A 27,275-nucleotide genomic window follows, 5' to 3' on the forward strand; every position below is an offset into this window, starting at 1 on the left:
CTCAAACCTCTGCAAACTTTAACATCTGTTGGAGTTTTTGACACTTTCCATAGTGACATGATTCAACACAGACTTTTCCCGCCTTTTTTAACAAACATCACTCTGCACCACAGTGAAGTTCTATGTTAAGAGTCCCATGCAGTCTGGAGTGTATGGCTGTTGGAATAATGGAATATAAATGGAGATGTTCACACATTCCCAGTGTATCTTACAGTCATTTCTCCCAGTTCTTCAGATCAACTTCAGTTACTTGTTTTCCCTCACAGCTGCACTAAGTTTCTAATCAATCACCTGCTTCTTGTTCAGAAATCAACTATTCTTCAAATCCCAGTCAGACAGCTCTTGATTAGATCCTCCTGTCAACATAATGTTATGCCACCAGCCTGTTTCTCTTGTGTCATTGTGGAGTTATACATGGACATTTGTGTAAGTTTTTGTTTTTTCTTGATTTTTAAGTAAACTCTTTGAGTTTCATCAACTTGCATTTGTGTACTGTAATTCGTCATTTTATTATAACATACCCAAACTCTGTTGTTGTTTGCAAAACTGCAACAGAGTTTTAAAAACTGACATTGTCTAGCAGAGTGTCTCTGCTTGACACATTATGCAGAGAACCATATTTCCCAGCTATCACACTAAATCTGTAAAAATTAAAGCAAAAGATTAAGTCATTCATACACTTTATTTGCAAAGGTGTTTACTTACCTACTCCACTACAAGATCTCAGCCACTCTGTTACAGGACATCAGGATGTGAAAAAGTTTATGGCAGCACACATTTCATACTCATTTTCCTAATGAAACACTAAAACAAAAGAATAACCTGGATGGATGGATGGATTGAGCATATTGTGCATTCATGGAATTCTGCATAGGTACCCGATGCTTCAATATTCATAGGGCCCTTTTTTGTCTTAGTCTTGCTGTATTTTGGTACCAGCAAAATACAGCAAGTGTATGCACTGTTTGCATGAAGGGGTAGGTGTAAAATAATTTAGCTTTATTTTTAGATTCAGTAAGTCACATGATGAAGAAGCTGTTGAAGAAAAATCCATATTTTTTAAGAAAAATATCAGTGTAAAACAGATTAATTAAAATCTCTGATAAACTGGTGTGTTTTGTGTAGTAACAAAACGCACCACTCCTCATAAAACTACACAATTACAGCAGGTATTTCAAAACATAAGAAACTTTTACTTTGAAAGTCAAATTATGAGATCGCCTGCACTTTTTTAAAGTGAAAGTGAAAATGAAATGGGTTCCAGTACTTTTTAACTACAGCAAGGAATTGTTCATGAGGTGATCTTAGATCAAAAACAGAGTGAAATTTTAGTTAGCTTTTGGTTTATTTTGTGTAACAGTTTAATTGAGTTATCAAGCAATCCTCTTTGATGTTTCAACCTGGAAGATGGAGCTGTTTGCTGTTTTGCTGTTCCTCCTTTTCGGTAAGATCTTTCTATTTCCAAACTTATCAGCTAATCTTCATTTTTTCTCTTCTTAGTTTTTAACGTAATACCAAGGTATATGTACCTGCTTAGTAATACTTAAAAATGTAGAACTTTGCTTTCAGTAAGAAAAGTTCCAGTACTTTTAACTGTATTGTGAATAATGTTATTTAATAATAAACATAAATCAAATATGGAAAATAAAGAGTCTTGACAGTAACTCCATTATTTAGAGACAGGTGATGGAATCATTGTAGCATTATGTCCTTGACGAGATTTAATATACTTTTCTGATACAGTATATGGTGTCAAAGTAAAACTTTGACCTCTACATACTTAACCAATAAAGGAAGGAACAGCAGAGGGCGCCACACCTGCTTGGAAAGACGTCGGTATCAAAAACAGCCTGTATAATTGGCACATTGTTCTGAACTGTAAATAGTGGGACACACCTTTTTTTCTTTATTTTTACTTAACCACCTTTTGAATCCCAACAAGCAAATGCATGAAAATCATAATGTCTTAAGCATATTTCATCATCTAGAGCTGGGGTCTGAGGCCTATTTATCCATAGAACCATTTTGCCCTTGCCTGTTATGATACAAATTTGTCTAGAGCCACTAAACCTACATGAACCTTTTAAAAATGTGCAGGTTTATTAAATAAATTTTATGCAATAAATAAGTTTATGAAAAAATATATCTATATTTAAATAAATATTGACTCAATTAATATAAATATATAATAAGTAAGATTTGCTTGATTTTTTTGGTGAAATTTAATTACTACAATCTCATTGTTTAGACTTCAAAACATGTTACAGGAAAGTTTCATATTGCAAAATTAAAGAAAATATTAAACTGTTTGCATCTAAAGGACAAAAAAGCTGAGCAAGATATCATATATCATTCATTGCCAAAATATCAGGAGCCACTGTTGATGACTCAAAGAGCCACAGGTTGCAGACTCATCTCAAAATAAGACCGCTGTGTTATTTTTACTCAGCTTCTGAATGTAAAGGCATTCTACCCATGCAGTACTCTGCAAGGAACCACAACCAGAAGATTCCTGATCTTTTGAAAGTGACTAAAATCACATGCACTTTCTATTCTTTCTAAATCCAAATCGATAACATCTAAAAAGTAAATCATTATTTTCTTTAACTATACTTTCCATTAGTTTACCTATGCAAGATGTGAAAGCAATTGGTCTCTAGCTTCCTGCTACATTAGGATATTTCCCATTCAAATTGGAACAATTATTGCTCCTTTCCATTTGGTCCCGATTTTTTGATAGATTAGTGACAACCTGTAAAGTTGATCTAAGGTCATGGTTTGACAAGTAGTTGTCATAGTTTGGCAAACATCAGTGTGTGTGGGTGTGATGGACCTGCTGATCCAGTTTTACATTCTGTTCTTGTTGTTCTTTTCATTTCCATCACTGTACATCAAACCAGGAACTCACTTAAGGGAAAATACTTTTTACAGAACAGTGATAAAGGAGAGAGATCAAGCTGATCTTTGTCTCCTTAACTTTAAAAGTTTGATATGTAGACAATATTTACCCCGTATGACTTTATGAAACACCTTAAGTTCCCAAATTCTGAAGCCATATTGTTTCATTTTCAGTGTATTTAATTTCTTTCAGTGTTCAATAATTATTCTCTGAGGAGGTTTCTGTTATGATCAGGTAGTGTTTGTTTTCTATTTGTTTCCATTCTGATTTTTTCTTTGATTGTTCATTATTTTTTATTAAGGATTTATCATATAAATTAATTATTTTGTATTCATTTTTTACTCATTTCTTGTCTTCTGTTCTCTGCATTTTGGAGGGGACTGTTGTCCCCTTTAGGTTTCTACATCCTTTGGATTTAATTTAATTTCCTCTGTGTTCTTAGTCCTTAGTTCAGTTTCTCTGCTCTGTATTGTCTGTATCTGCTTGATACTGAGAGGAGTGAAGAGAAGGACGGAGCTAAAATGGTGACAGCTTACATTGACATCAAAAATAGATTTGATATTGAAAAATAAAACATCATTGAAATATAAAACTTTGTTGTTAAAAAAGAATTGACATTTAAGAACTTATGATGATACTCATTTTATGCTGCAGCTGTTTTCCAATGAGGTAAATTTAAATTGCTCAGTTCTATTAGTTACATTGTCACTGCAAGTTGTCACCGTTTTGGTGGTTAAACGGGAGGCTCCTTCACTGACCGTCTGTTATTCCACTCATCCTACAACTACCTGCAGTGTTTATATGGTCTAAATCAGTGTTTCTCAACCTTTTTTGTGCCAGCGCCCCCCCAGCCTTTATCCAGGTCCCTCACCAACCCCCACCAAAGAATTTGCAGGCTACTTTGCACTGACTATTTTATCATTAATATTTCTATCACTATTGTTGATGTTTTGATTTTTATGCTTGTTTCTGTATTTATCATCAAAAATAATTTCCCAGAGAACAAAAAAGTCATGGGAATAGAAATTATTTTCACAGGAGTTTACAAAAAATGCAATGAATATTCAAGTTAAATTCAGTAGGCCTAACAGCAGCCAATCAGAGTGGAAAAATTTTTCTTATTCTTTGCCATTTTCTAGTTGTTAAATCTTGCACAAAATGATCAGATAAAAGATGAACAACATGCCAGTTTAAACTTTGCTCTATTTGCAAAACAACTGAGCTCTGCAACATTAAAACATGGATAGAACTGTAACTACATTAATCATAGCTCTTCTTCTCTTCTGTGTTTCTGTTTCTGGTGCTGCAGCTCTGTGCTGCCTTCAGGAGAATGGGACATCAGAGTATCATCCATAAAACTTCATCCACATGGCATTTAGTGTGAAAATCTGAGCTTTCAGTGAAAAAACAAAAGTTCCAGATCCTTTTAATGCCATACAAATATGAGACAGAAACATGGATTATATCTTTATACAGACGTGTCTATTGATTTATAGAATAATAGTTTTACTGGCCAGAAATTACAAAGAACAAATCTGGTTCTTAATCAAATCCTAATGAGTCAAACTGAAAGTGTCATGGAGTCGTCAGCCTCATGACATTAACACTGACATGAAAAATAATATTGAAGAAATAAATATATCAAATCTAATTAAAAACATGAATAAGTGATAAGTTATTTACTGTTATGGTCTGTAAGATATATTTATTCTCAGTACTAGATGTGGTCTCAACAAACCCATGACATTTCAACAATATTATTTTACCTTTTATCTGGAAATGGTGTGTTTATTCTTGCCATACACTCCTCTGTATTAATTATTGATCAAAAGGTCTTGCCATACCAGTTTATTCCTCTGTATTTACTTTAGTTTCTTAGTCTATTGTTGCATTTTGTTCTTCATTCATTTCCATTTAGTTTTCTCTGATTATTATTGTCCTCTCTTGGTTTATTGCTATGTCCACTTTAGTTTCTTTCCTGTTGCTAGATTTATTTTATCGTTTATTGACCATCATTAATCTTCACACATCACCTGCTGCGCCTCCTAATCATCATATGTTTCACATCATGTGTTGATTTTTTCACTGTTCAGCGTCGGATTCTCTGTTTTTATGCCATAATTTACATCTAGTTCGTTACTCCGTTTTATGTCCCGCTTCTCCTGTTTCAGTTTTGCGCAATGTGCACGTCTTTTTTTTTTTTTTTTTTTTTTTTTTTTAAAGCCCCTAAGGCAGTGGCGCAAAAAGGGGGTATGCAGCGCATGCAACGCATAGGGGCGCAGCACCAGAGGGGGCGTCGCGCCGATTCTGTTTTCGCATCCACCTGAATAATGTGTAGTTGCGCCACTGCGTCCAGCCCTCGTCGGTTTGCTATAGAAAATCAATGTTGTGTCTCTGACTGATCATGTCTGAAGGACAGAAGAGTCACCAGGCTGCAGAGCAGAGCTCAGGATCTCACTTTGAGTTTGACACCCCTGCTCTAAAAGTTGCATTAAAAGTCCATTAAAAATGCCAACTTTGCATTAAATTATCATAATTTACAAAATCATGCAAAGTTGCCACTTTTAATGGACTTTTAAAGCAACTTTGCATTAAAAGTGTCATTATTTACCAAATGACACTTCATGACAACTGTCAAACATTCATAAAGACTTCTTCATGACAGGTGTTATGTCATGTTTATGACAGTGTCATGTCAGTCTTATGTACACCCCTTCAAATAAAGTGTTACCCAAATAACTTTTATTTTATACATAAACTTGGCCTCCACAATTTGCTTCTGGTTCTCCTACAAACCTCACTGTAACAGGGCGGCCGTTTGCGGTTGGATTTTACGGTGCAGAAGATTACGAGAGGTAGAGTCAGGTGGAAACAGCAGTTGGTTTATTCTCCTCACAGCATCAACACACACTCAATGACAATCAATCCTCACACAGGTGAAACTACAGGCTTAAATAGTCTCAGCTGTGTTGGACCCAACCACCTCCAATTCACAGGGGGATCTCCCTTAACAAATCTCCACCTATTTAAATAAAATACACTTTATTAAATATAAACATTTAAATTTACTTTTTATAAATATTTTATATTTTATCTTACACCAAATGAAACACCACAAAAAAAAAACCATAAACAATTATCTCCCCACACTTTTCAATGGCCTCTCCCGGAACCTATAAATGGTGTCTGGACCCCCAGGGTTGTATTTGTCCAAACACCCTGGAGAGGGCACAGAAAAGACAGGTGAGTCTCTCAATATCAGCACTCCACACCTAACAGATTATGCACAACATTTGCTCAGTTTTACCCACCAGTAGCTCATTGCTCTGAGTAACAGTTATCCTCCCTCCACAGGCAACCACCTCACTTTCCAATGAGGAGCAGCTGTGCAGAGCCCAGAACAAAAGGCTACATGCTAATTACTAAAATATTCAATAAATACAATTAAAACTTATTGTGTGCAAATTGTTATTTATGTGCAAATCTCTGCTTAAAGTGCAGTGCTAAATAAAGTGCTTGTTAATAAAGTGCTTTTAAAGTGCTATACAGTGACTTAAATAAAAATAGACCCAGTAATGAAGCTCTCTTCATTACACTCACTTTATCATATAGTCATCTATTCTATTGAAAGAGTGGATCTTTGATTTATTTCAGTTTGTAATAAATCATCCTGTATTGGCCAGATAGACTAAATCCTATAACTGTTACCTGTACCATGATCAATTAGTTAAATATTTAAACTTTTTTCTTATAGACTATTTGCTTATTTCTGAATATTTTATGAGATTCCACTTCAGACTAAAACTCAGCAGTGACTTGAGGCCATGCCAGCATTGTTCACAAAGAACTAAGACACAAGCTTTTGCAATTATCTGCATTCTTTATCCCATACAGGATGAAAAGTATATCTGGATATCAGGAGCTGAAAGAAATTAAATTCAGTTCAAATCAGTCTCTCTATAGAGCACCAACATCTCTACTGCATATAAATTTTCAAAAGTTGATCTCACCATCATTTAATCACTCATTCTTGTCCAGACTTGGTTTGTTTACGTTCCTCCACCAGCTACCAGAACAATGAAAACTGGATTACCGTAACTGGTCGACCGTAGATTAACAGCAGTGAACTTTCAGTTTGCTTTCAGTTTGTCGTCAGAAACGGTTTCAGAGAGTTATGAAAATATAATTTTGCAAAGACCTGTGTTTTAATATTTAGGAAGATGAAGCTGTTTGCTGTGTTTTTCCTCCTATTTTACGGTAAGATCTGATTCCTCACTAAACTTAAGTTTATTTAGCTGATCAGTAAAGTAGCTACCAGGTATATTTAAGTGCACAGCAACATTTTAAAATGTAGAACCTTGATTTTAATCAGAAACTTCTGCAGTCTTTTCAGTTTACTGTAAATAATATAATTCTCAGAATCAGCATAAATAGAATAAGGCAAATAGATAAACTTCTTATTCTAAATAAATTATTTAGAAACTGTTAGGTTCAAACCAGTCAGTAATATAGACCTTTGTCTTGGTTCTGAAATATATAAAGCACCAGTTAACCATGAGGTGTGAAACCAGTGGAAAATGTCATGGTCTTAATATTTAGAGTTTTTCCTGGGTATAAAACAAATGCAAAACTGTCAGTCTCAGTTTCTCTGGATCCTCTTTCAACCTGCCTCCTCCCCTCCCACACTTGTTGCTCCTTGAAATATGACACCAGCTTCAAGTTAGACCGGCTATTAATTGGCTATTTCTTACTACATTTGTTTACTGGTGAAAAAAAAATTGGTAGGTTGTTGGTTCATAAATGTGTGGAGTCAAGATTACACCAAAAGAACCTGGTTCCCTTTCATCACGAGAACGATCTTGCTTATTTTCACCTTAAAACAATTATCTAAAGCCTTGAGTAAGGGTCTTCAAATCCAGGCCTCAAGGTCAGATGTCCTGCAACTTTTAGACTTTTTCTGCTTCAGCACACCTCAGTTAAATAATGAGGTTATTATAGCAGGACTCTGGAGAACTTGACTGAACAGTGAGGAGGTGTGTTGGATGATGGACACATCTAAGAGTTCCAGAACACTGGATCTTGACAGCTGAAGATTCTTTGGAACCCGTTTCAGAAAGCAGGATTAACAAACTGAGTAGAAAGCAGATACTGTGAATAAACCTACCATACTTTGTGATACTCAGATTTTTCGGTTTCAGAACAGGAGATATCAACCAGGTCACTCATTTCTGAGTTAAGTCAATCCTGAGTAATACTGTTGCTGCTGTAAAAGGCCAGCTGTTAAAAAGCTGCAATCCAGAATCTCCTCCTCAGTTTCCATAAACAAATCAATTGAAGAATTAGCAGTGGCTATCCGCGGCTAGCATAGCTCAACATGGAAATCTGGAATATCTTCTGAGGTCTGATTTGAGCATCAGTGGCGTTTGGTGAAGTTGCATCTCAACTTTGGAGCACAGCTGGTCGGCTGTGGTAATCAACGTCAGCTGCTGAGAGCAACCTTCATGATCCGCCGTTTGAATTGGAAACTTGTTGGGCTTTGTTAAGAAAATAAATTTAAAATAAGCTGTAAAAGCTTAACCATATGTTCAATATTAGATTAAATTAATAGTGTTTTAAATAAGAAAATTTACTCCAAATTATATCCATGGTTCAATTAGCATAATCTCTTATGTAGGATATTTCTATTGAAATATATTACACTAAGTTGAATTAAAATAACTTAGTTTGTAGCTCTCTATAATTTAAAACACAGCTAGTTTCTCTGTGGACTGAGCAGGCATTCACAGGGGGTCGTGGCTCTTTGTGTGAGTTTAACCTTTTGACCTCTTTGATAAAATTTAACAGCTGGTGTAAAACAATCTGGGGACAGGGTCATAAAAAAACATCTGTCTTCATTCAAAAGAAAATAACACTTCTTTGATCTTAAAAACAGGTTTTTACTGGAACATAGTCAACTAGATTTAAATGAATTTAGCTAAGGACACTCCGCTAATTTGAATACAGCAGAGAAGGGAAACACCCTCCCTTTAAAAGTATAGGACCTGGAACCTTAACTTCAGATCGCTCCGGGGTTACCCGTGATGCTGTCTCTGGGGAACGGTGCATCGGTTAAATGGTTCCCCGTAAGTTTGTCTTGATCTGTGGATGTCTGTGGAGTGAGGTAAATATTGAATTGGATGGTGTTTTGTGATTTTATTGAGTTTTGTCAGTTTCATTAGTTGTTTTGTCTAATAAATGTTGTTTATGCTTGGACTTGGTAAAACGTTTGTCTTTGTCTTTATGGTTCAGCTGATGCAGTGATGGCGTCAAGGAATCGAGGCAGAAGAGAGAATAAAACGAGCCAAAAGATTTTAATTCTTCTTCTTCTGATTAAAATTAACAGCTTCCAAAGGCTTTTGAAGAGGAGGTGGGGCGTAAAATTGTGATAAAGTTGATTAGGAAGCGCATTGTTGATCTTCTCCAGTCTAACATGGCTACAAAAGAGACAGTTTGGATGTCAGTACCCTTACATCCAAACTGAAACTTCTGTCTGAAACTTCTGTACTTTAATCTGCTGCTAAAAGTGGGTTAATACAGTTGATTGTTGGATTAATAGTCTTTACATGTCTGGTGGCCCAACAATGTTATCACCACAATACCTCCTGAAAATTGAGGTAGAAACTAAATTTTACAGTAGACTTGACTGTTGCATTGGTAACAGGCTATATATTGTTACAGATGAGTTTGTTCTCTCTGCCTCTGGCCTCCTATATATATTATTCACATATAAAAAATTGCAGTGAGATGAATTTAAGTTGATGAGCTGAAGTTCTGAAAATGTTTTTCTAAATTTCAATCACTGGAGTTTTTTTGCTATTCCATTATAGTAGTGCAATACAGGAATGGAGAGAACTGAGGACGTTGTGATTTTGAAGTTTTTAATTTGAAAAAGACACGTCCTGGATTAAATTTGTTTTTAGTTTAACACACTGATTTAAAACAAAGCTGTTTATCATTTCAGCCTCTCAGGGTATGTTGACTGTAAAAGTGGAGGCTGATGACTGGAAACCATCTGTCGTTCTGCCCTGCCAGTACAGCCTAAGATTAGAAGAGATCGTCACAGTGAAATGGAGCCGATCTGATCTTGATCCCAGTACTGTCCATGAACGACGAGAAGCAGACGACCTGCGTGGACAAAATGAGTTTTTCAAAGGACGAACATCAATGAGACCTGATGCTTTAGACTCTAGTGACTTCAGCCTCACTCTGAGTGAACCTCAAGTTTCTGACAGTGGGGTCTACATCTGCAGCCTCCAAGATGAAGCAAAAGAAATAAAGGTGTCAGACATTCAGCTGATTGTCACAGGTCAGCAACTTTGATTTATACACACACATCCTATTCCTGAAAGTTTTGTTACAACTCCAAGGTCTAGAGGACTAGGAGATGGTAACATAAAAATGTGTCCAGAGAAAGAAAGGTGGACTTTAGAATGGGTTATTACAAAAAGGTTTCACAGACAAAACATAGTACTCTTTGACCTAGTTAACTCAAGAAAATAGAACTAGCAAAATTAAAGGATGACGAGAGCAACTCCAGCAATCAAACAAAAATAACCAAACAAGTTAATCTAAACTCAAAACTACACAAAAGAAAAAGGAACACCAAGGGAGCACCAAGCTTTCCAAACAAGTTTCTAGAATCTTCTAGAGTCAATCAAGATCAGTCAAACTACTAAGCAGAACAAAATGCTTCAAAGCTGCTGAAAACAGTCATCACAAAGGCCAAGCAAGCAACGCTAAGCAAACAAATCCAAGTAAGCATGTAGGTCAGGCCGACCTTAGGCACCACTGCTCTACAAACCACTGCTCTACAGTCTAGAGACCATGCGCTTTAACAGTTGAGGTACCCAATTATTCAATCCATGTGTTATCATAATACATAGAGAACAAGACTAAACATCAACTTCAGGCCTAACCTTTTTTTTCATATATGCACCCAAATTTCTAACCTCATTGCATTTAATATTGCATTAAATATTTATTTTTTATAAAACAATCACTGTTTATGAAGGTCATATATACATGTGAGTGATTAGTTAATAAACAGTTATTTTTTCGAAGCAGAATTGTACAAGATGGGTAAGTTGGTGAAACAGTCTTTAAAGTGTTTCAGTGACCTAAAAACTTGCTCATCATTTCTCTCTCAACTGATGATCTGATGACTGCAGCTGAAAGGCAGCAGGAAGCAACAACGCAGAGCATTTATCACAGTAGTTAATGTGTTTCTTAGATGTATTGTACTTCTATAGGGTTACAATTCAAAATGCTTCAATGCTTCACCCAGTCATAAATGCATTAATGTCATCCTGACATTTGATGTCAATGCACTATACATCCCACTGAAATACATCAGTGGGATGTATAATGCACTTTATTATATTATTGGCTTTGCTGCAGTTCAGTAAGTTGCATTCTTACTGAAAACCTTTTAAAGGTTTTCAAACCTTTATGTTGAAAACAATTTTCTGCTTACAGCACATTCATGATTAGAATATCAAATTAGACCAATTAAAACATTTGGTAACACTTTATTTGAAGGGGGGTGAATAAGACTGTCATGACACTTTCATAAACATGACATAACATGTCATGAACATGAATAAGCCTTCATGAATATTTATGACTGTTGTCATAAAGAGTCATTCGGTAAATTATGACACTTTTAATACAAAGTTGACATTATTCAAAATGTCTTTGTTATGACATCTTGACATTAACCAAGAAATCATTACTGATATAAATTTGTTATAAAAGTATTACTGATTGCACTTTAAAAATTAGGTAACTTTATGTTGTTAAAGGTAAAGTTTAAACAGTAATGATTTCCTGGTTAATGTCAAGTTGTCATAACAAAGACATTTTGAATAATGTCAACTTTGTATTAAAAGTGTCATAATTTACCGAATGATGCTTTATGACAACAGTCATAAATATTCATGAAGGCTTATTCATGTTCATGACATGTTATGTCATGTTTATGACAGTGTCATGACAGTCTTATTCACCCCCTTCAAATAAAGTGTTACCAAACATTTTAATACAGAAATAGGGACTTAATAAAAACTATGTTTAATATCTGCTTAAAATACAACCTGGTTAAAAGACTGTCATGTCTTCTAGACAGGAAAGTTTCATTGGAACAAATATTTTAATTTATTGAAGATGAACCTGTGTGTGTTCAGGGTTACGTTCTCAAATTAATTATTTTGACTATGATCTTTATGCATTTTAGGATTTAGTCTTTGGTTTCTTGATAGATGTTAAAAGAGAAAATTAAACATTTTGTATATTTAATGGATAATGAAGTATCTGACATTTTATTGCCATTCTGTTTATGAATTTGAATTTGTTTTTAGTAAGTTGCCATGAAACAAATTTGTCAATCAACATTATATAAATTACTTTACTAATTATATGACTATGTACATAGCTTTTTTTTCCATCTGATAATTTCTTTCAATGTATTTTATGTTGGAGACGAGCAACAAACAATGACTTCACTCAGTGAGATTAAAAACATACTAATGAAGACTTCCACAGTGTTTAAGAACAATTATATTCAAAAATGAAAATGAAATTGTAGGATATGTTAACATATTCTTCAAACTATCACATTTTCAGACAAAAATAAAACTGCATGCATCTCTAAGATCTGATTGGTCTTTATGTTTTTCCATAGAAAAGTTTCCAACTTGGACCAAAGTTCTGCTGGTTCTGCTGGTTCTTGTTGTTTCTGGAGGCCTTTTATTTCTTTCCCGACATTATTTTATGTCAGGTAAGTTCCTTCTACAACAGGATCAATAGAAATGTTTTACATGCTGATGTTTTTTTTCTCCTCCTTGGGCTGCCACCTTATCATGGTGTAGGGGTTTGAGTGTCCCAATGATCCTAGGAGCTATGCTGTTTGGGGCTTTATGCCCCTGGTAGGGTCACCCAAGGCAGACAGGTCCTAGGTGAGGAACCAGACAAAGCACAGCCTGAAGACCTCTATGATGAGTAATAACATTGGACTTGGTTTTCCCTCGCCCGGACGCGGGTCACCGGGGCCCCCCTCTGGAGCCAGGCCTGGAGGTGGGGCATGATGGCGAGCGCCTGGTGGCCGGGCTTTTACCCACATAGCCAGGCCGGGCTTAGCCCAAAGAGGAGACGTGGGTCCCCCTTCCAACGGGCTCACCACCTGTAGGAGGGGCCAAAGGGGTCAGGTGCAGTGTGTAATGGGCGGTAGCCAAAGGAGGGGACCCTGGCAGTCTGATCCTCGGCTGCAGAAGCTGGCTCTTGGGATGTGGAACATCACATCTCTGGTGGGGAAGGAACTGGAGCTACTGTGCGAGGCTGAGAGGTTCCGGCTAGAAATAGTCGGCCTCACCTTGACGCATGGCTCTGGTTCTGGAACCAGTCTCCTTGAGAGGGGCTGGACGTACTTCCACTCTGGAGTTGCCCACGGTGAGAGGCGCCAGGCAGGAGTGGGCATACTTGTTGCCCCCCCATCTTGGCACCTGTACATTGGGGTTTACCCCGGTGAACGAGAGGGTAGCCTCCCTCCCCCTACGGGTAGGGGGATGAGTTCTGACTGTTGTCTGTGCTTATGGGCAGAACAGCAGTTCAGATTACCCACCCTTCTTGGAGTCCTTAGAGGGGGTACTGGAGAGTGCTCCTCCTGGGGACTCCCTTGTTCTACTGGGGGACTTCAACACTCACGTGGGCAATGACAGTGAGACCTGGAGGGGCGTGGTTGGGAGGAATGCCCCCCCGATCTGAACTCGAATGGTGTTCTGTTGTTGGACTTCTGTGCTCGTCACGGATTGTCCATCACGAACACCATGTTCAGGCATAAGGGTGTCCATATGTGCACTTGGCACTGCCACAGTTCGATGATCAATTTTGTCATCGTTTCATCGGATCTGCGACCGTATGTCTTGGACACTCGGGTGAAGAGAGGTACGGAGCTGTCCACTGACCACTACCTGGTGGTGAGTTGACTCCGGTGGTGGGGGAGGAAGCCAGTCAGACCTGGCAGACCCAAACATGTAGTGAGGGTCTGCTGGGAATGTCTGGCGGAGTCCCCTGTGAGACGGAGCTTCAAATCTCATCTCCGGCAGAACTTTGAACACGTTCCGGGGGAGGTAGGGGACATTGAGTCTGAGTGGACCATGTTCCGTGCCTCCATTGCCGAGGCGGCTTATCGGAGCTGCGGCTGCAAGGTTGTTGGTGCCTGTCGTGGCGGCAACCCTCGAACCCGTTGGTGGACCACCTTCGATGAGGGATGCTGTCAAGCTGAAGAAGGAGTCCTATCAGGCTTTTTTGGCCTGTGGGACTCCAGAAGCAGCTGATGGGTACCGGCAGGCGAAGCAGCATGCGGCTCGGGTGGTCGCTGAGGCAAAAACTCGGGCGTGGGAGGAGTTTGGAGAGGCCATGGAGAAAGACTTCCGTACGGCTTCGAGGCGATTCTGGTCCACCATCCGGCATCTCAGGAGGGGGAAGCAGTGCAGCACCAACACTGTTTATAGTGGGTATGGTGTGCTGCTAACCTCAACTTGGGACGTTGTGGGCCGGTGGGTGGAATACTTCGAAGACCTCCTCAATCCCACCAACATGCCTTCTGTTGAGGAAGCTGAGCCTGGGGACTCTGGGTTGGGCTCTCCAATCTCTGGGGACGAAGTCATCGAGGTGGTTAAGAAGCTCCTCAGTGGCAGGGCCCCGGGGGTGGATGAGATCCGCCCGGAGTTCCTTAAGGCTCTGGATGTTGTAGGGTTGTGTTGGCTCACGCGACTCTGCAATATCGCATGAACATCGGGGGCAGTTCCTCTGGATTGGCAGACTGGGGTGGTGGTCCCCCTGTTTAAAAAGGGGGACCGAAGGGTGTGCTCCAATTACAGGGGGGTCACACTCTTAAGCCTCCCTGGTAAGGTCTATTCAGGGGTCCTGGAGAGGAGGGTCCGTCGGATAGTCGAACCTCGGATTCAGGAAGACCAGTGTGGTTTTCGTCCTGGTCGTGGAACACTGGACCAGCTCTACACCCTCAGCAGGGTCCCGGAGGGGACATGGGAGTTCGCCCAACTGGTCTACATGTGTTTTGTGGACTTGGAGAAGGCATTCGACCGTGTCCCTAGGGGGGCCTTGTGTGGGGTTCTCCGGGAGTATGGGGTACCGGGCCCTTTGATACGGACTGTCAGGTCCCTGTATGACCGGTATCAGAGTCTGGTCCGCATTGCCGGCAGTAAGTCGGGCTCGTTTCCGGTGAGAGTTGGACTCCGCCATGGCTGCCCTGTGTCACCGATTCTGTTAATTACTTTCATGGACAGAATTTCTAGGTGCAATCGAGGTGTTGAAGGGATCCGTTTTGGTGGCCTTAGGATCGCATCTCTGCTTTTTGCGGATGAAGTGGTCCTGTTGGCTTCATCGGAACGTGATCTGCAGCTCTCACTGGAGTGGTTCGCAGTCGAGTGTGAAGCGGCCGGGATGAGGCTCAGTGCCTCCAACTCCAAGGCCATGGTCTTGAGCCGGAAAAGGGTAGAGTGCCTTCTCCAGGTCAGGGGGGTCGTCCTGCCTCAAGTGGAGGAGTTTAAGTATCTGGGGATCTTGTTCACGAATGAGGGAAGAAGGGAGTGTGAGATCGACAGGCGGATTGGGGCAGCGTCTGCCGTGAAGCGGGTGCTGTACCGGTCCGTAGTGGTGAAGAGAGAGCTGAGTCAAAAAGCGAAGCTCTTGATTTACCAGTCGATCTACGTTCCCACCCTCATCTATGGTCATGAGCTTTGGGTCATGACCGAAAGAACGAGATCACAGATACAAGCGGCCGAAATGGGTTTCCTCTGCAGGGTGGCTGGGTTCTCCCTTATAGATAGGGTGAGAAGCTCGGTCATCCGGGAGGGACTCAGAGTAGAGCCGCTGCTCCTCAACCGTCGAGAGGAGCCAGTTGAGGTGGCTCGGGCATCTGGAAAGGATGCCTCCTGGACGCCTCCCTGGTGAGGTTTTCCGGGGACGTCCCACCGGGAGGAGGCCCCGGGGAAGACCCAGGACACGCTGGAGGGACTATGTCTCTCAGCTGGCCTGGGAATGCCTTGGGATTCCCCCGGAGGAGCTGGAAGAAGTATCTGGGGAGAGGGAAGTCTGAGGCTCCCTTCTGAAGCTGCTGCCCCCGCGACCCGACCCCGGATAAGCGGCAGAAAATGGATGGATGGATGGGTTTTTAGCTTTTCTCAAAGAGACTGTGACCATTTCAGACAACGAACCATGAACTGATACAGAAAAGTGAAAGGTGAAGTAACTTCAGAATTGAAATGGTTTGATGGGAATTTCTCTAAAATTATGAGTTGGATTGCCCAACATGCTGAGTTTTCCAGTCTTTATATATCTTATTTTCTCAGGCCTGTACTCCCTTTCTCCTCTTGTGATTTTCTTTTTTTAGTTTTGTATGGGGGAATTTTACTGCCATAAGTTGAGAACACACCATTTGCAAGCAGGATTTAATTTCCTTGCACTCCAAACTTTTGCTCTCTTTCAAATATTCTCTGTGCTCTCAAATCTTTGTTCTCACAGTCAGATTTTCTCCTCGCAAAACCGCTTTCTGCTTGTATTAATTCTCTGCTCACTTGCTAATTCTTTTCTCCTTTCTCTCAAAACAGAAAAGTACCATCGCCTGGCAGTGTTACAACCAATAACGCTGCCAGGCAGTGGGAGCTTCCTCAGGGGTGCGTTTGTTTCCTTCTAGTGGGTGTGCCTGTGTGGTCGGTCGGTTGGCCGGTCGGTTCAGCTTCTATGCACCAAAAATCTGGAACAAACTTCCAGAAAACTGCAAAACAGCCTAAACACTGAGTCCCTTTAAATCTAGACTAAAAAAACAGCTGTTTAGAGTTGCTTTTCAAACATAATCATGAAACATTAATCAATAATGTGATGTGTAATGACGACAAAATGTAATGTTGTTAACTGTGTATTCTGACTTTGACTTTGTGTTTTTGTATTTTTAGGATGTAAAGCACTTTGAAATGCCTTGTTGCTGAAATGTGCTATACAAATAAAAGTATGATTGATTGTTATCTATAGGTTAATGTAGATGGATATCTATCTACCTAGACAGATGCATACATACATAGTCACACAGGCACACCCAGTACAAGGAAACAAGCGCATCCTCGAGGAGGCTCCCACTGTCTAACACTTTGATTTTATTGGCTGTAATGTTGCCAGGAAACGGTCCTTTTTGGTTTTGAGAGAGAGCATAAATGAATTTGTAAGCAACCAGAGAGGTTTGCGAGCTGCGAGTTAATACAAGCAGCAAGAAGTTTTGCGCGTGAGGATAATGGATGAAAATCAACAAAGTAAAGACTTTGGAGTGGCCTAGTCAAAGTCCTGACTTGTATCCTATTGAGATGACATGAAAGGGCAGTTCATGCTCAAAACCCCTCCAATGTAGCTGAATTAGAACAATTCTGCAAAGAATGGGGGACAAAAATTCCTCTTCAGTTGGAAAAGAGTCATTGTAATTTGTCACAAACACTTGGTAGCAGTTGTTGTTGCAAAGGTTGGACCAATCAGTTGTTAGGTTAATGATCAATCACTTTTTCACATAGGGCACAGGTGTCAAACTCCAGTCCTGGAGAGCCACTGCCCTGCAACTTTTAGATGCGCCACTGCTGCAAAACACCTGAATAGAAAATTAGGTAATTAGCAAGGCTCTGGAGAACTTATCTACACAAGAAGGAGGTAATTAAGCCATTTGATTCCAGTGTGCACCTGTGGCACATCTAAAAACTGCAGGACAACGGCCCTTGAGGACTGGAGTTTGACACCCCTGACATAGGGAAATGTAGGTGTGGATTTTCCTTCATTTAACAAAAGAAACCTTCATTTAAAAACTCATTTTTGTGTTCATTTGTTTGGCCTTTGATATTTAAATTGATTTGATGAAACACTTAAATGTTATGAACGATGTGTCAAGTAACGGTATTCAGCACCTTGGAGTCGATATTTTGTAGAATCACTGTCAGGCTGTTAGGAATTTATCTCTACCAGATTTACTGAAATATTTCCATTTTCTTTTTGCAACAAAACAAGAGATCAGACAGACTGGATGAGCAGAGTCTGTAAGCTGTAATTTATAAGTCTGCGTGACAAAAATCAAGTTGGGTTTAGACCAGTGTTTCTCCACCCTGGTCCTCAGCACCCCCCTGCTCTGCATGTTTTAGATGTGCCTCTATTCCAGAACAGCTGATTCAAATGATTGCATGACCACCAAGTACTGCAGAAACCTGTTAATCACCCAGAAACACAATTCAGGTGTGTGGCAGAAGGGAAACACCTAAAACATGCAGGACAGGGGGGCGGTGAGGACCAGGGTTGAGAAACACTGGGCTAGACCTAAAAATTTACTTGATCATTCTAACACATTAATCTGATTTGATTTGAACCGTCACTTTGTAAGTCCAGCTTTAGGTTTAATGTTGTTCTGCTGGAAAATGGATGTTCACTACAATCTCAAGTCTATCTGAGCCTCTATCCTTCCAGGATTGTACCAGAGACAGTTTCCATGCTAGAGAAAAAAATGTTGTTCTCCTTTTTTTGCTTTCATTTTCCCTTCTTCCTATCTAGAAATCTTTCTGGATTTTGAAATCATAATTCTGCTGCCAATTTTTTTTTACAAATTTAAAATTAGAAATAACTATGTGAAAGAATAAAATATTAAAATTACACAAAAATATTTGTACAATTGTAAGGTTGATATGCTGCAGCACAAAACCTTCAAATTAAAGAATAACAATAAAAATGAAAAACTTCAATGCCAGACTTTTCTAATGTAGTGTTCATAAATCAAAATTTTTATATCCCCATCTTGTGAAATTCATAGATCCCAAGTTCTGATGAGTTTCTATCTGTCCTGCTGAATATTCCTGCTGTTTCCTCTCATCCACTAAATATAAATCCATCCCTCATTGCAAGATGGTGATATAAAGTTATTGAAACTCTTCTCTACTTTGGACTCATTAACCAACAATTTTTCAGTCCAGTCAGTAGGAAGCAGTAATGTAGTTTATCTGTTGGTTAAAAAGTAGAAACATATCAGTGATTTCTCTTCATGAATCAACATGTGGATGATAGTGAATCTTTTCTTCTGAGTCTTGAGAGGAAGTTTAGATCACATGGATCCTCTGTCAGCATCTGGTCACTAAATCCTGAGCTCCACTTTGTGACTGAGGTGTTTTTCTCCTGGATTATCACTGAGGCTCCATCACTGTGAACATCAACATCATCAGTTCTGCTGCTGTCAGTGCAGCTCATCTGTTTGTTTCTCAGTCTACAGGGTGGAGGTGGATTCAGGAGAGGAGTCTGTTCTGCTGCCATTTAAAACTGCAGCCTGTCTGCCTGGACTAGTCGGAGTGAGGTGGAGACACAACACTGGCAGGATGGTCCACAGACATGGTTTCATATATTCGGATTTCGAGAGCTTGTCTGAACAACACAAGCAGTATGAAGACAGAACAGAGATTGTGAAAGAAGGTAAATTTGGAGACTACAGTTTGACCCTGAAGAAACCAACAGACAGAGACACAGGAACCTACAGCTGCACCGTCTACGATTACTGGTCAGAAAAAATCCTGACCATGAAACAGGTGCTGCTTAATGTCAAAGGTCAGTGCTGTAAATACAGATCATATTTCATCGATAATATATTTAATAAGAGTTGGTCTTTATGCTGAATTATTAATACGAAGGTTTAAATGAGGAAATATGTTGCAGAAATGTAATCTATTATAATAAAGAAAAAGACAATTATATAATAAACAATAGAAATACAAATTATTATAGATGCTATGAAACAATGTATTTCCTAGGTTTTATGTAGAATTATTAAATACTTAGGAGTTCCAGTATTCATCCTTTCATCCATCTATTGTTCATACCCACTCCGTGTCATGATTGTGGTTGAGGTGTGGATACAAAATGCAGCAGGCTGGAGACGCAAAGTAGAGTTGAAAATTTAATATGAAAAAATGAAGAACCAAACTTACAAAAAGAAAACAGTCCAGGGGAGCACAAAGAATCCAAAATCAAATTCAGTATGAACAGGTCAACATTTCATCACAAGACAGGTGGATTAGAATAATCCATGTAAAATAAATATACAATTACTAAATTTTTATGTTTCAGTTTAGGTTGGCAGGATTAAATTGATAAATATATACAGACATGAAATTGTGTTTATGCTTTTCTTACAGTATGAACTTATTTTAAAAACAGTAACTTCTCTTTAATCATATTCTAACTTTCTCCTCTCCTCCATCCAGCTGGTCCTGACTCTCTCATCATATCCATAGACTTTGGTTCAGGATTCAGTGGCTACGCCTTCAATGTTAAACCCAGACAGGAAGGAGGAGAGACCCAGATAAAGAGATGGAGTGATGGACTTGGACTAGACACCCCAAAGACTCCAACCTGCATCCTGTTTGATGAACATGAAGAATTTATGAAGTTTGGTTATGAAGCTAAAACAGCATTTAATAATATGAGAGGAGGAGAAGCTGAGAAACATTATTTCTTTGAAGACTTCATTATCACCATCCAGGGCAAAGTAAGTACAAGTAAAGCTCTACAGACAGATCTCCTTTATCTTTTTACAGTTTTTTTTATGTGGACACCTTCTAATTTTAAATATGTCAGTATTTGAATTATCTGAAATAGTTTAAAACTTCACTTGCTCTCCTCAAAGCTTTCCATCTGCCATCATGGAAAGCTTTATGGGTCCCTAACTTAATTAACATCACTTTCATTTCATGTTTACACTTTAATAAAAGGGAAAAAACTGAAGGTAGATCTTTATATCTGTGTATGAAGAATACACCCACCTTTTTCACCTTTAAAAAAAAGCCTATTTGAAGGTGTTTTGATGAAGACTCTGAGAAAGACTTGTCTGAATAAAGGAGGACTTATTTCAAAAAAACCCTTCATGGATTGCAGACAATCTGGTGAGAATTCTGAAAAACGGATTATAAAAATAATCTCCAAAGAAACTATGATGTAGTGCGTCTTTTGAAACCTTCAGATCACACACATTCAGTACAATTGTTGGCAATCCTCACTAACCTTAGCCTTTTCTCAGAGTGTAATGCAAACAAACAGATTGAGTTTATATAAATAAAAATATCAGTTCAATCCAATCATACAGTCAGATTAATTTCAGTTCCTTATATTCCAGTTTAATTCTGGTTAAGTAAGGCCCCAAGTTCAGTTTATTGTTCCAACGGATCAGGGCCGTGCAGAAACCACTAAACGGGCAGGTGCTCAAAAAAAAAAAAAAAAAGGGCACATCTTACCACATTCTAGGACAGAATATTAACAAAGCCTCTCAGCTTTCAGAGTTTAATAAACAATGATAAATTACAAAATTGTGACATATATAATCAAAGCTAAGGGAAATTTCTATATAGAGCATACAACTATGCATATGTAAGATATTTTATTAGTAATTTATTTCTGCAGGTCTATTTTGTTATAGGAAAGTATTGCAATATTCAAACCCGCAATTTAGTAAGATATGTAAATCAGAGCTGGTGGTTTAGCTCTGATTTACATATTTTGTCTTTACAGAATTACAGTATTAAAAATATAAACAAGGGCTCAATGCAACCTTTTAGTGGACTGTAATCTATAAAAAAGAGCTGCCTGTTTGCTACTGCAGTGGAGATGAAGATGGTCCATTCAGGAAAGCAGAGCTGCATCAAACTTTAAGGTGGAACTCCAGAAAAAAGGAAAAAAAAAACAAAAGCAAAAATTGAATTGAATTGTTAATGCATGTCACCATGAAAAACCTACTGAGTTTTACTTAAAAAATTTTTTTAAACATTTAAATCACACATTTGTCTCACAAAATTAGTTATTTAATTCAAAAAAAAGTTTTTTTAAAAAATAAAGTTTTTAAAAAATAAATCATTACAATTCCAAAAGTTTTGATTACAATTTTATTTTACTTAACTGAGGTTAGTTTTTTTTTTTTTTTTCATTGAATAATTGGGGGGAATAATTTTACTTCATACTCCGCGAACCAGACCCTAAACTTAAAGTCTGGATTGAGTTTTTTCCCTTTCATTAATGACACATTTTTACTACACACATTATATCTATCATGGTAATTCAGGGTGAGTTATTTTTAATTCTAAATGAATATCCTTGTTGGACTTTTATTTAAGTGCTATTCTCCTTCAGGGTACATTTACCTAACGCTAGAATAAATGCAATGTACGTTATGCAGCAAAGGAAATTAGAAGATGGGACATATATCCATTATGGAGATGATAAGTTTTGTGCCTCGTACACAGGGAAGAAGCTTTTTTGTTATCTAGCTTTGCTAGCAAAGTCGTTAGCTAGCAGCTAGCTAATAGCACAACAACAACAGCCTAATGTCTGTATGATAAAAATACTGAATCGATAAATAAGAACAGTTCTTCCTCACCAGGCTGTCTCCTCCCCTCAGTAGTTCTTCAGAGAAAGCCAGGCCCAGAGGCCTGTCAGTGTCTGTTGTATTTCATTACCTCTCTGCTTAAACCGCTGAAGCAGAAACGATACTTCAACGTTTTCCCTCATCTGACAAGTAGCAAGTCTGCTCCAATTTATTCACCAAAAACGTTTATATATATAAGTCACCAAAAACTGCTCTTTAATCTGGAACATTCGCTACATTGAGCTCCAGTTAGCCGCCTTATCTCACTGCGCGAGAGGCAACTGCGTCATGCGTCACGGGCAAAAGGTCAAAGGTAACAAGATAACCCGGGGGCTTATTATGTTGTACAAAAAATAATAATAATAATAATAATAATTTTGATACATGTTATTATGTGTCAGAAGAGGGCTTTGAAAAATAATACCACAAAAAAAAAAAAAAATTGACCAAAAAGGCACTTGGGGGCAAGGAGCAAAAGGGGCAGGTGCTCAAGCACCCCCACATACCTCTTTCATTTGATCGCAAAGCCTAAAGCTTGCAGGGTAGTGTGCCTTTAGGACCAGGGTTGAAAAACACTGTTCTAGGTGACGGTCAGACAGAAAGGTACAGTATCAGAAATAAAAGATATGGACAAAAAAACTAAAAAGACAATTTTATTTATTGTGAGAGACGATATGGTCTGTGATTGTGACAAAGTAACTTAAACAGATTGGATCCATGTGAGTTATTAAGACTAAGACGTTTCCTGTTTAGCTCCTTCATTTTTATGGTTTTGCAAACATTTGTGAAAGTTTTGCACTTATCTGCAGAAACACAAATATCAAACAGATATTTTTATCTGTTTGATATTTATGTTTTTCATCACTGTTAACATTAACAAACTTCCACATTTAATTCTCTCTGAATATCTAACCGACAATTTCCTTTGGTCAGTGTTGGGATGTTAAGCTGTTCTTTATCTGATGTCAAAGAATAGATCAGTTCTGCACTTCTGCTTCTGTGTGTTTCCTAGGTACAACACTTTGGAAAAGTAGGGACCTTCTTGAATTTGATATTTAACTTAAATTTATGCAGTTAACCCACCTATCAAAATGATTGATGTATTTTAATCAAATGAAATACACATAATCCAACAATGTTTAGTTTTTCAAACTAGTAAATTGTTTATTATTATTTTTGATGCCTAAAAAAAGTGACAGTTTCTGCTTGGACTGGCCCTAAGACTGGAGCAGCTTTCCATCTGTAATTCTGACTAACTTGTGTATTAATACAAATTAACATATCAAAACTTATTCCCAGGACATCAGCAAGCAGACAATTAAAGCAGCAAATGACAAGTCAATGTCAACCCAGAAGGTTTTTACAGAAGTTCTGAGGTTCCTGAAGGACGATGCTCTGAAAACCATCAGATCTCATCCAGAAGGAGGAGAGTTCACAGCTGATGACTTCACCTGGGTGCTGACTGTTCCTATAATCTTGACGGATTTTCATAAACAGTTCATGAAAGAAGCTGCAGTTCAGGTAACATCATGTTTTTAGAGTCATCATCTCTAAATGTTCATCAGAATCAGACTTCTGGTTTCTCCTCCAGGCTGGTCTTGTAACAGACGCCACTAAAGACAAACTGATGTTTGTTCTGGAGTCAGAAGCAGCTTTGACCTGGTGTTTGAAGCTTCAACCTGATGGTTTCATCACACAGAACCACAGCAGAGACTCACAGGATCAACCTGCAGGAGCAGCAGAACCTGGTACCAGCTGGAACGGTACTGAGTGGATCTGTAACGTCTGGCAGACAAACATTCAGAATCAGAATGTTTTAATTATTGTTGTACAGATGCACAACAAAATTAATTTCAGTACAACACATCCAAAAGAGACATATAAACAAGTGATGTCAACAAAGAGAGTTGCCTCTGGCTGCAGCCATTCATTAGGTTAGAAGAAATGACAACATCAGGAAGGATGAGGGGGGAATCATCCTGTACTGTTAGTGGTTACAAAAAAGCCTCTGTATATTGCCAGAAGTATTCGCTCACCTGCTTTGACTCGTATACAAGCTTAAGTATGTGAGTGACAACAAAATTTAATAAATTGGTGATCTGACTAGCTATTACAAACAGCACATTTGAGTAAATTGATCATCACAATATATATTATTATTGAGTTATTCTGTAGGTTATACTCACAGCTAACAATTACACACCTGATATTGTTTGGGTTGCAGTTCACTATAATAGATTTACTCCACACCTTTAAAGCCAGAATATCATCTGAAATTATGTTGATCAGAGGATGAGCCCTGTGACAGAGTGGTGACCTGTCCAGGTGACCCCACCTCTCATCCAGAACTTTAGCTGGAGAGGCACCAGCACCTCCTGACCCCAATGAGGGACAAGGGTGTTAGAAAATGGATGGATGGATGGATGGATAGATAGATGGACATGTGTTCCTTTTGGTGGTTCTTTGCTCCATTAACCTGACAATCTCCAGTGGAAACGGTGTTGGTTTATTAATCTTACAGTGATATTCAGAGGTAGGCAGAGTGGACAGAAATTGTCCTTTTTTATGGTGAAGCTCAATGATATTTCTGTGTTTCTACAGATCGACCAGGAAGTCAGGAGGTTGTGAAGTTTATGGCCAAACCAGAAGAAACTGTAGTTCTGCTAGAAACCCAAAGAGACGGGAAACGGTACCTTGTTGTCGACTGTGGAGGTAAAAGTTATACATTACTTAAGTTTTAAAAATATTTGTCTTCACACACTAAGAGAACCAATAAATGTGTTGAAGTGATTTTTTTTTATTGTTTGCTGAATGTGAGCTAGAATGTGGAATAAGTTGTTTTCTAAGTTTTATCCTTAAATCTGTTTTATTCTCTTCCTGTTTGTCAACAGATGAAAACATTTACTTTACTACTCATGAAGTCCTGGAGGGAGGAGCCCTGAAGACGCTATATGAGGCTCCTAAAGACAATCTGGGGGGGAAATATGTGGAAGGAAAATTCAAAGAGTTCCTGATAGAAATCTTCTCTGATAAAGTCTGGAATGAATATAAACAAAACTTCCCCAATGAGGTTCAGAAGATGATGTATGATTTTATTCATCTCAAACATTTGGATGAAGATGTTCAGATCAGTTGCCCAGGTAACCTGGTCATAGTGGCTCAGAAACAGAAACAGATTGAAACGTTCTTTGATTCAGTGGAAGGAGCTTCCTGGGATGATGGATCTATCAGGATCTCCAGAGAGAAACTGAGATCTTTCTATGATTTGAGTCTGCAGGACATCACCAAGAAACTCAAAGAAATATTAGACAAAAATCCCAACATTGGGTTTATTGTGTTAGTGGGAGGATTGGCTGAGAGCCAGATTCTACGTCAGCACATCACTGATCAGTTTGGACGTCAGTATAAAGTCCTGTGTCCTCTTAGACCCCAGGAAGCGATTCTGAAAGGAGCCGTAGAGCTGGGGAGAAACCCAGAGATGGTGGAGCCTCAGAGGAAACGTCCAGCTTGGTTCAGATGTTGTTCATGAGATTTTATTTTACTTTCTTTAATTATGAATAATTCAGACAGTGTGCATAGTTTTCTTTTGTTTTTTGTTTGTTTGTTTAGTTTGTTTGTGATTGAGTAACTTTTTCCATGTTAAATTTTTTGCTGTTTTGTACCAGAAACCATTAAATCAGTTCTACAGACTTCAGTTTGTAAACTGAATTAAAAATAAAAGTTAATTTGATTTAACCTGGTTCTCCTTCCTCCCTTCTGTTTGTTCTGGTTCTGATTCTTTATTTTGAGTCATTTGATTTCTGATTGCAGGATTAATTTAGACCTGAACGTTAAGCACCAAAATGTAGGTGTTAATATTTAAACAATCCTGTAATTTTAATTGTTTTATTGTGGTGTTTACACAATGAATGCTTTACAAAACTAATATTTGCTCTTAAGTTTTAGCTTCAATTAATTAATAAACCATCTGAAGAAGTTTCAGGTGGTTTATTGTTCATGTTCTATTTCTATATAGTTGCACATTTATTAAAATCTCCAAGTAATATTTTTGAATAACTAGTTTTCTTATGGGTTTAATTAGTGTGTAATCTTTGGTCATTAACATTATTTCAGATAAAATAGAGATAAAAATATATAAACCACAGATGAAAACATTGATTTATTTATTTTTAATTCTTATTCCACTCAACATTTCCTGCAGGCAGCAGCTGCAGTAACACATTTAATCACTAGATGGCGCACTGAAACCAGAAAAGATGGAGATGGTTTGGTTTAAGTTGCGCCACATTTAATGACGTCAGAGCCGCTAGAAGTTGAGTCTGAACAGAGACCTTCATCATGATGGAGAATTATCACCTGGAGGCTCTTTAAATGTGTTTCATCACATTAATGTGTCTCATCTGGCTGTTTCTATCAGAATCTGAGCTGATGACCAGAACCAGATCAGAGCTGGTCACTGATCAGAGTGAGATCAGCAGCTGAAGCTGTTTACAGTCAGACATCATGTATCAACCAGCAGCTTCATCACCTGATGGTTTCCTCCTGATCTCAGACTCTGATCTGCTCTCTGGGAATCAAACGTGTCGTTTCTGTGTGAATCTCTGAGGCTGAATGTGGAACCAGAATCTGAGTCTCTCAGCTGTGAAGGATGTTTGTGAAACGGTCGACTGACAGGAAGGAATCTGCTCTGATTAAAACCTGCAGCATGATGGGAAGTTTTCAGGACAGAAAAGCTTCAGATGAACCTGAGGATGAACTCAGTGCAGCTGATGGAGGTTTAGATCTTTAGTCAAGTTGATCATGCAGAAATTAAAGCTACTCATAAGAAAACTGCAAAGAAAAAAAATTTAGTGCTGCAACTAATGATTATTTTAGAAATCGATTATCCTGATGACTCATCAG

General features: G+C 38.5%; 1 protein-coding gene across 1 annotated transcript; it reads left to right on the forward strand.

Moving 5' to 3' along the window:
- The first annotated feature begins 1,232 nt into the window (after positions 1–1,232).
- LOC106907389 (heat shock 70 kDa protein 12A-like) lies at positions 1,233–26,108 on the forward strand. The gene is made up of 9 exons (XM_088002628.1): positions 1,233–1,444; positions 9,900–10,244; positions 12,618–12,713; positions 19,232–19,567; positions 20,224–20,507; positions 23,673–23,894; positions 23,965–24,136; positions 24,975–25,085; positions 25,265–26,108. Exons 1-9 carry the CDS (start codon positions 1,408–1,410, stop codon positions 25,900–25,902), a joined length of 2,241 nt encoding a protein of 746 aa, XP_087858754.1. The 5' UTR covers positions 1,233–1,407; the 3' UTR covers positions 25,903–26,108.
- Positions 26,109–27,275: the final 1,167 nt, after the last annotated feature.

This window comes from Poecilia mexicana, unplaced genomic scaffold (assembly GCF_051168715.1).
Source record: "Poecilia mexicana isolate PSO_F unplaced genomic scaffold, ASM5116871v1 scaffold_2, whole genome shotgun sequence".
NCBI lineage: Eukaryota > Metazoa > Chordata > Actinopteri > Cyprinodontiformes > Poeciliidae > Poecilia > Poecilia mexicana.